Source organism: Triticum dicoccoides, chromosome 3A, assembly GCF_002162155.2.
Source record: "Triticum dicoccoides isolate Atlit2015 ecotype Zavitan chromosome 3A, WEW_v2.0, whole genome shotgun sequence".
Lineage (NCBI taxonomy): Eukaryota > Viridiplantae > Streptophyta > Magnoliopsida > Poales > Poaceae > Triticum > Triticum dicoccoides.
The window spans coordinates 426872763-426882562 of record NC_041384.1 but is presented as its reverse complement, the minus strand read 5'-3'; the positions used below and the strand labels follow the sequence as shown (position 1 = coordinate 426882562).

The following is a 9800-nucleotide window of genomic DNA, read 5'->3' as shown; positions in this document are numbered from 1 at the left end:
ACGGGGTAGGCGTGTGGTGGTGTGTTGTGGCCGGCGGTGAGGGATTGGGTGCAGGTGGCGGCTGAGATCGACCGGCTCTGTCTGTGCAGGTGCTCGAGGTGAGTGGCTGTGATACCGGATATCTCTTGCTGGACCTAGCGGGGACGCTCACCGGGGACTGGCAGGAGGGGGTAGGTCTAACGCTGCCGGACTTGGTGGCCGGCGTGGCGGAGATGGCCGGGCTGGGATGCTTCAGGCGAAAGCCTTCTGCCGACATCGTCGGCAACTATGATGGCGACGTCCTCGGGCGCCTTTCCCTTCATGAAGGCATCATTAGGGAGCTACCGTTGCCGCTATTTTCCTGTGCTCTGGGCGAAAGCCTTAGATCCTTCTCTGGATCGGACGACGACGCCATCTTTGATGTCGTTTTCCCCCTTGGGGGCGTTGTTTTAGGAGCCATGGATCCGCAGTTGGTCTATTGATGTCTGGGTTGGAGCGTTGGTTCGGGTTGTTGGTTTGTAGGGCGGTGGCGGTGGAGGTGCTCTGTGGCGGTGACCAATGCCTTGGTCATCCAGTGCTGATGGTTGGCCTCTCCTTTTGGGGGCTCGTGGCGGCGGTTAGGTCTCGGTGGTCGCTGCTCTTCGACGGCGTTTGAGGTTTGGTTGCCTCGCACAGTGCTCTGGTTCTCTCTATTTGTGACGGCGGCCGTGGTGTGGCCCAGAGGAGGTGCAGGATTGTCTCGGTGGATCATTGCCCTTCGGTGCGGTCTGTGGCTCTCTCTGTCGCGACGTTCCTAGGCAGTGGGATGCCCTTCGACGGTGGCTGCGACTTCCTAGCCCTTCAAGGTGCTGAGTGAATGCAGAGCAGCAGACGACTTCTTCTCTACGTCTTCTCGGCGGCGGACCTCCTTTCGACCAATCCAACAAAGCTAGTTCCCGCTCTTCTTGGTCCGCCGGTGGTGATGGGTGCTAAGTTCTTGGTATTGGCTGCTTGTCGCAGCTTGCTTCTGGTTCTCTCTCTGTGGTTCTTTGTTCGTAGCTTGCGTCTGGTTCTCCTCTCTGTTTTTCTTTGTTCCTTCTTGGGTGTGTTGGCTGCTATCTCTTGTACCCGTTGTCTTGTATCTTTCTTATTTATAATGAAAATGGTTCAGGCCGGCGTAAGCCCGCCGTAGCACCGTCAAAAAATAGTATTTTGTTGGATAATGCATTTGTGTAGTAGTTGCTTAAATTTCGGGGTTGGCTTACAACCATTTAAATATCCGGTGATTGTATTGCATGAGCAGCTTATCTACCAGTATCTGTTGATATTGGGATATTCATATAACATATTGGTAAATCAGTTCGGTTTATCTTCTTTGCAGCTATTGTGCTCTCTGATGATCACAAACCAGACAGAAGTGACGAGCGGGAACGGATTGAAAATGCTGGAGGAGTTGTTACATTTAGTGGTAAGCCTGACACTAGTTATATGATGATTTACTTTGTTGAAAACCAATCACGTGTTTGTTGAAATATCTATTAGCTGATAATGCCAAATGTTTGCTTTGCAGGAACATGGAGGGTAGGTGGTGTACTTGCCATGTCTCGGGCATTTGGAGATCGTTTCTTGAAGCCGTTTGTTGTTGCAGAGCCTGAGATTCAGGTGATCTTGCAATACTCAGTAACTTGCTGTTGTTTATACCGACTGCAAAGATGCCATTACACAATAATGCCCTAGGTCCTGATAGATGTCATGTATGCACTTGGCCACAGGGCAATTTACTTGAGTATTTGCAAAATATTTTGTCAGGAACAAGAAATAGATGATGAATTGGAGTATCTGATTTTGGCTAGTGATGGCCTGTGGGACGTGGTGTCAAATGAGGTCAGTATACCATAATACTCCATTCGTTCACAAATATAAGATGTTCTAACTTTTTTCTGAATCAGACGTTTTAGTGTTTGTTCACTCATTTCAGTCCATATGTAGTCCATATTGAAATATCCAAAACATCTTATAGTATTTGTACGGAGGGAGTACCAAATTTCATGCACAGCTGCACACACATTTTATTTTCCATTTCTTTGCGCCATGACTACCAATAGTGAAATCTCCGGTGGACTTTCTTTGTTGCATTATATATTGTAGTATGAGTTGTGGCAAATAGGGACTTGTATACGTCGTACCGACATGTGTTGTATTGAACTTGACATGTCTAGTGCACCATTGTGAAGACGCAGTGATGCAAACCAATTTGCTTTGAGCCTTATTCGGTCAGTTAATATACTATTGAAAAAGCATGGCTTCAGGATTGACAATTCGTTGACTTGTGCAAAGTTACCATCTCTTATTCTCTTCAGGCGAGAAGAAAATGATTTTCTTGCCAGCAGCTCGTTTGATTTTGCATTTAAAACTGTCATTCCTTGCCAAATTTGTGCTCATATATAATAAATGTGGTTTTGCAGCACGCCGTTGCATTTGTGAAGGAGGAGGTGGGCTCTGAAGCTGCGGCCCGAAAGCTGACAGAGATCGCTTTCACGCGTGGGAGCACCGACAATATAACATGCATAGTTGTAGAGTTTCACCGTGCCAAATAAGTGACCAAGGTTGATCTTCTTGTTTCTTTTTAGCTTATTATATATGGGATCACCTGCCATGATGCAGGTCGAACTATGGCCTCTTCATCGGTTGTCTATAATATTCCTTCATTTGTTGTGCTTGGGGTCATTGTAGAATTTCTCTTAGGGCTTGTTCGGTTTATAGAGGATTGAAGGGGGTTGAGGAGGATTAAATCCCCTACAAGTCTGCATCCCCTCAACCCCGTCCAATCCTCAATAAACCAGCGGAGAGTACAATCACGAGAAATTCTTGTGACAGTAGCTTCTTCGGGATAGGTTTAACCGAACAAAGACCAGCGAAGCTGTCATCATGAGAACCACTGTCAAGAATAGCTCGAACTGTGGACGTGTTTGCTTCACAGATGGTAACGCAAACGTTATGGAAAACATATCACATGATGTATTAGATGCAGAATGGACAAATACAGTCTCGTTTGGTTTAACCATGTAACGGAAATGACTCCCTTGACACAGCAGACCAGAACCACTAATAAATGAACAGCTTCTCAGAGCAATAAAATCAACATTGTTAAAACATTCAACTTCTAAAATAAACGCTTTTAGTACTTCACAAATCTGACCCACCCAATTCCGTCCGTTTCTGATACACTTTCATCTCTTTGTTCATTTGTAACTAATCAAGTGGATTTTTCAGTGTATGTGAAATATAAAGAGAAGTACTCTACTACTCCCTCTTTAGTTGTACTATTGAAACAATCGCAATCATCCATGTAATCAATCTTACTGGTTTGCAGCATGAATCCCTTTTTAAAATATTTGTTTTTACTAATTAGGAAGTGAATCCTTTTCTAAAATAAAATTTATTTACTATTTCCTTCGTAAACAAAATGTAAGATGTTTTAGATCACTAGAGCAATTAGGAATTTCTACGAATGTGTCCTAATAAATACTTTCCAGAACAGAAAAAAGAAACTGAAGGAGAGAAGAAAAAAAGAATTTTTTTAAAATATTTGTTTTTACTAATTAGGAAGTGAATCCTTTTCTAAAATAAAATTTATTTACTATTTCCTTCGTAAACAAAATGTAAGATGTTTTAGATCACTAGAGCAATTAGGAATTTCTACGAATGTGTCCTAATAAATACTTTCCAGAACAGAAAAAAGAAACTGAAGGAGAGAAGAAAAAAAGAATTTGACCGGAGTGGGATTTGAACCCACGCCCTTTCGGACCAGAGCCTTAATCTGGCGCCTTAGACCAACTCGGCCATCCGATCTTTGATGCCGACTATTGGGATTGTCCCTCATATCAGAATGGAATTCCTGACCAAGCCACTTATGTTTTTCATCAATTCATCAGAAACAGAAACAAAAGCAAGGTGACCAGGTGTTTTACCCTCGGACCAGAAAAACTGAAGTTTAACAAAAGGTTACAATGTCCCTCTTCCCATCCGAATGAAGTTCTATCCACCCACCTGGCTAGCTACAAATCAGAGTCATGGCTTCGCTTGTGAGGATTTCACGTATCGCATGGGTGGTCATTCATGGTGGAATCAGAGTCGAAAGATCGTGCCGTGAACTGTGATGGATGATGATGATGCCGCTTGTTGGTGGCATCGATGAATGCTTCTTCTCAGCGGCATGTGTTTGGCAAGATACATCGACCTATCGTGGCTGAGTCGCAGACATGTGCTGCTTTTAGTTCTTACCGGTTTGTCTGTAATAATAAATCAGAGTTTTTCCAAAATAATTAGAGCAAAATTGCACCACATTTTGGGAAGTTGCTTTTGATATCCTGTCCCTGTAGTGTCGTGAAGTCAGAAGACATGCGTCTTTGAACTACCACTGACTCGGTGCAAATATTGCTGTACAATACGTACAAATGTGGTTCTCTGTAATTTGCGGGACTAAAATAAATTCAGCCGTTATAAAGGGAAGGGAAGCCGCGTCCCACGAACCCGGCGAAATATCTTATCTTCTCGTCCCCGCGCGCCAAGCCGCAGACTCACACAGAACCCAAAACCCTACGCCCCAGCCACTCACCGGAGATGGCCGGCGGCGATATTCTCCTCCGCACCCACGGCGGCCTCCCCGTCCTCGCCAGGGCCTCCCCTCGCAGCCTCCGCCTCCGTCTTACAGCCAGCGGCCGTCGAGCCCCTTCTTCCCTGGCCGCCGCCAAGGTCGACATCGGCGACGTCGTCAGCCAGCTCCGGTCGGGAAGCGCCCGCGGCGCGGCCGACCCGAAGAGGCAGCGGAGGGTCTCGGAAGGCGGACTTGCGTTTCCCAGGGTTGTCACGAGCAGGATAAGGGGTGCCGAGGAGGAAGGGGAAGGGGAGGCTCAGCAATTGGACGCGGAGAAGATTGGCGGCGAGGCGGGTGGCGTGGATGGCTCCTACCTCAGCGAGACACGGTAATAGAGAAAGCCGAAGGCTACAAACGCCCACTCTCAAATCTTTTCAGAATTGTAGAAATGGAGAGTTTGAGTTAATGTCGCCTGATTTTACTGTTTGAAATAAGAAATGCTGGGTGTTTCTACGAGTATAGAGCTTAAATATCAAAACAGTGTGGTAGGAATAAATATAGAATGTATGTTATAATACTGTTCTGCTACAGTTAATTGATTCTACAGAGTTCTAAACTTCTAATAGCGTCCTGTGTGGTAGAAATGGAGAGTTTGAGACATTGAGGTCAGTTAATGTCGCCTGATTTTACTGTTTGAAATATAAGAAATGTGGGTGATTCTATGAGTAGAGCTTAAATCTTAAAACAGCGCGGTAGGAAGAACTTTAGAATACTGTTCTGCTACACTTAATTGATTCTTACAGAGTTCTAAACTTCTAATAGCGTCATCTGTTTGTGTGAATGCAAATCCGTAGCATTATAATCGACGGTTGCCGCCTCTTTGAAGTATTGCTGTGTTTGACATTACGGTGAATTATATTTGTATCATTTGGTTGGGCCGCTGTTAGATACTTGGGTTCTTGCCTTGTCTTTTCTCTGAACCAAGCTGCAAATGGGCATGCTGTGTTCCAGAACATGTAAGTTGATGAGAGTATAGTCATTGGCTATATAATTTTTTATCTAACTAATTTCTTACTGCAGCTGTAAAATAAGTATGGCACAGAAAAACATAGAACAACAACCAAATTTTTTGTGTTACTCGGTTTTATGTAATTCGACGCTAGGGAGTACAGATGCCATCTGGAATTGGCGACTAAACAACTAATGGTTCTAGTTCGTGACGCCAGTTGCTAACTAGACTGTGTTTGCCTGAAAGTCGAGAACTGTCAATAGCTTTATGCATTTGGATTTTTCGGTTTAGTAATCTCCTGCATATTGCAGGTTTGATCAGTGTGCTATTTCTGAATTATCACTGAAAGGCGTCAAAGATGCTGGATATGGAAGGATGACCCAGGTGCAGGAGGCAACTCTGCCAGTAATCCTTCAAGGTCAACAAAACTGCATATATTGTTGCTTCACTCTGATACAAATCTCTTGGGTGGGAGCCCTGTAACTGATATTCCAATGTATTGCTCCACTACAGGGAAAGATGTTCTTGCAAAAGCGAAGACAGGAACAGGAAAAACCGTTGCCTTTTTGGTACTCCTTTTTATTCAGCCCCAATAGTCAAATCGATGGTGTTAGCATTTACTGAACTATTGCAGTGATATTCTAAATCATTATCCAGTCCAACTGAGTTTCCTTTTTGCGTTTCTAGCTGCCAGCCATTGAGGTTCTCTCTAAATTACCCAGTTCTCAACGGAGTCAGTTGCGGTCGTCTATAAATTTGCTTGTGATGTGCCCTACTAGAGAGCTTGCAAACCAAGTCGCTGTTGAGGCCAAAAAGCTTCTCAAGTATCATCGCTCGCTAGGTGTTCAGGTTGTAATTGGTGGCACAAGAATAACTCAAGAGCAACGTAACATGCAGGCTAACCCGTGTCAGGTGATTACTTATCAGCTCAAGTTTGCACATATCTAGGTGTGGTTTATGCACTAATACTTTGTTTTGGCCAAACAGATTCTTGTTGCTACACCTGGAAGGCTTAAGGATCATCTTGAGAACACACCTGGTTTTTCTACTCGGCTCAAAGGGGTGAAGGTTCTTGTTCTTGATGAAGCTGACCGCCTACTTGACATGGGATTCAGAAGAGATATTGAAAAAATTATGGCTGCCACTCCTAAAGACCGTCAGACACTGCTGTTTTCTGCTACTGTTCCAGAAGAGGTAACTGCGTCTGTCATTATGCACTTTTAATGCCTATTTACAGTCTAATTTTGTTGAATGTTTGTTATTAGGTCTGTCAAATTTCTCACGTAGCAATGAGGAAGGACTATAGGTTCATTAACACCGTTAAAGAGGGTGACGAGGAGACACATTCACAGGTTTAGACCATCATTTTTTATGAGCTGTACGGTAAATGTTTAAAGCAAGAAAGTACCTTACATTAGTGCTGCTGCATCAGGTTAGCCAGATGTATATGATCGCACCACTTGATCTGCACTTCTCTATATTATATGATGTACTGAAGAAGCATGTCGCAGATGATGCGGACTACAAAGTAAGTTATCTTAGCAGGTAGTTTCAATCATGCATATTTAAGATGTATTGTGTCTCCTTAACTCATTACCCATGCAATTTTGCAGGTGATTATATTCTGTACTACTGCAATGGTCACGAAACTTGTTGCTGAAGTTCTCTCCCAGCTGAAACTGAATATAAGAGAGATTCATTCCAGAAAGTCACAATCTGCAAGAACTAAGGTCTCGGATGAATTCAGAAGGTCAAAGGGTGTGATATTAGTTAGTTCTGATGTATCTGCCCGTGGTGTTGATTATCCTGATGTCACCCTTGTCATACAGGTAGGTTCTGTTTTCACAGATTTAATTTTACCAATATCTCATGCACATTCCTCATAGAATTTATTTGCATTTATAAGGTTGGGATTCCTGCTGGTAGAGAACAGTATATACATAGAATTGGTAGGACAGGACGGAAAGGCAAGGAAGGGCAGGGCCTCTTACTGTTGGCTCCCTGGGAAAGCCATTTTCTTACCAGCGTGAAAGATCTGTCGGTATCAGAGGCTGTGACGCCTTCAGTTGATTCAAGCACTCAAACAGAAGTAAGCAGTATTCAGTTTAAGCACTGCTTTTTTGCAAGGTTTATTAGTTGTGTAGCTCGTTGTGTCGTTTGATCAGTCTGGTGCAAATTCAGCAGCGATGGACTACTATTAGCTGTGCATTTAACCGTCGATTTTCTTATGACAGGTGAAAGGTGCACTCAGAAGAGTAGAGATGAAGAGCAAGGAATCAGCATATCAAGCATGGTTAGGGTACTACAACTCAAACAAGACCATTGGTGGTAACAAGTCCAGACTTGTTACTCTCGGCGAAGAGTTCAGCCGGAGCATGGGACTTGCGGCCCCACCAGCCATACCCAAGCTCATTCTTCGTAAGATGGGTCTTAGCAAAGTTCCTGGCTTTCGATCTACATAGCCTGATCTGCAAGGGCAAAAGCAGGACTCATGTGCTAGAGCGCACGACTGGGCCAACCACAATGCACCTCAGTGCTGCTGATACTGGGGATTTGCAGATTGGTCTGCGGAGGATGGTCAGAGTTTGGACAACCATAGCTTCTCTCCGAGCTCAGAAGTCTTCACTTCCAGCATGGCCACTGTATTATTTTTGACGCCAAATCTTGACCGGTTCTTTAGTGCTGGTATGCTAAATCTTGACCGGTTCACTATCCATAGGAGACGGGTTCAGACAGACCCCATTGATTCATTATTTAAAGCAACAGACCAAACGATTCAGTGTCCTGATAGGATATGCTCTGATCCTTTTTCAGAAATGTATTGCTCACTGTACCACAGGGCACCACATACCTTAACAAACCCATGTCGCTACGATATGTATCAGCTAGTATTTCTGCCTGTTGTATGGAATCAGGCTTTTTCTGATGGGCAGATTAATGTGATGTATCGTAAATCTGTTAAATGCATTATCAGCATGGTCACTCCAGATAGATTGTATTACCTCAGTCAAACGACAAATCTAAGACAACTAGTTCGCGACGGAGGAAGTACAAAACGTATTTCCTTACACCCTGTTTGGATTTAGTGTTAAAAAGAGAATGAGGTGTTGCTTAATGTCTGGCTTGCTTAAAATGCTTAGTCATATGCTCCAAAAGCGTTCAACCACTTTCTCATTTTCACATGTGTCCCAAACCAAAAGTCAAACTTGGTTTCACCGATTTGATATATCTGGTGCCACCGAGTTCATTTGACATAGTCATAGACAGAAACCCTAATCATTTCGGTCTCACCGATAGGGATCTCGGTCTCACCGAGATGGGATTGCAAACTCTCTGTTTTCCTTCGTAACGTTTCGGTCTAACCGAGATGAGCGATCGGTCCCACCGAGTTCGCAATGCAAACTCTCTGTTTTCCTTCCGTAACGTTTCGGTCTCATCGAAATGAGCGATCAGTTTCACCAAGTTTGCCCGACCAACTCTCTATTTGCCTATTACTGAAATCGGTCTCACCGAGTTCATGTGATCGGTCTAACCGAGATTAAGTTATGCTCTAACCCTAACATATCGGTCCCACCGAAAAGCCTAACGTTCACATTTTGAACTGAATCGGTCTGACCGAGTTTCACTATTCAAGTCCCACCGAGTTTGGTAAATTGTGTGTAACAGTTAGATTTTATGTGGAGGCTATATATACCCCTCCACCCTTCCTCCATTCGGGAGAGAGCGATCAGAACGTGCCTACACTTTTATTACTCATTTTCTGAGAGAGAACCACCTACTCATGTGTTGAGACCAAGATATTCCAATCCAACCACAAGAATCTTGATATCTAGCATTCGCCAAGTTGCTTTCCACTCAAATCATCTTTCCACCATATTCAAATCTGTGTGAGAGAGTTGAGTGTCGGGGAGACTATCAGTTGAAGCACAAGAGTAAGGAGTTCATCATCACCACACCATCTATTACCTTTTGGAGAGTGGTGTCTCCTAGATTGGTTAAGTGTCACTTGGGAGCCTCCGTCAAGATTGCGGAGTTGAACCAAGGAGTTTAGGGCAAGGATATCACCTACTTCGTGAAGATCTGCCCAAGTGAGGCAAGTCCTTCGTGGTCGATCACTACAAAAAAAAAGACACATCCGTGACATTTTGGGCCGAACGAATTTTTTTTGTCATGCTTATGACGATAATTGTGACAAAACCCGGTATCATCATAAATGTGGTGGGCTCCTACTTCTAT

General features: G+C 44.0%; 1 protein-coding gene, 1 non-coding gene and 1 pseudogene across 2 annotated transcripts; 2 read left to right on the top strand and 1 right to left on the bottom strand.

The window, feature by feature from the left end:
• Positions 1 to 2936, top strand: part of LOC119268397 — a 6543-nt pseudogene extending 3607 nt beyond the window's left edge.
• Positions 2937 to 3729: 793 nt separating this feature from the next.
• Positions 3730 to 3810, bottom strand: TRNAL-AAG. Its single transcript has one exon. It is a non-coding gene; the product is annotated as a tRNA-Leu (tRNA).
• Positions 3811 to 4488: 678 nt separating this feature from the next.
• LOC119268396 (DEAD-box ATP-dependent RNA helicase 25-like) lies at positions 4489 to 8531 on the top strand. The gene is made up of 10 exons (XM_037550015.1): positions 4489 to 4943; positions 5876 to 5982; positions 6078 to 6133; positions 6252 to 6476; positions 6552 to 6758; positions 6830 to 6916; positions 6997 to 7092; positions 7178 to 7393; positions 7471 to 7653; positions 7799 to 8531. The coding sequence occupies exons 1-10, from the start codon at positions 4582 to 4584 to the stop codon at positions 8024 to 8026; spliced, it is 1767 nt and encodes a 588-aa protein (XP_037405912.1). The 5' UTR covers positions 4489 to 4581; the 3' UTR covers positions 8027 to 8531.
• The last annotated feature ends 1269 nt before the right edge of the window (positions 8532 to 9800 follow it).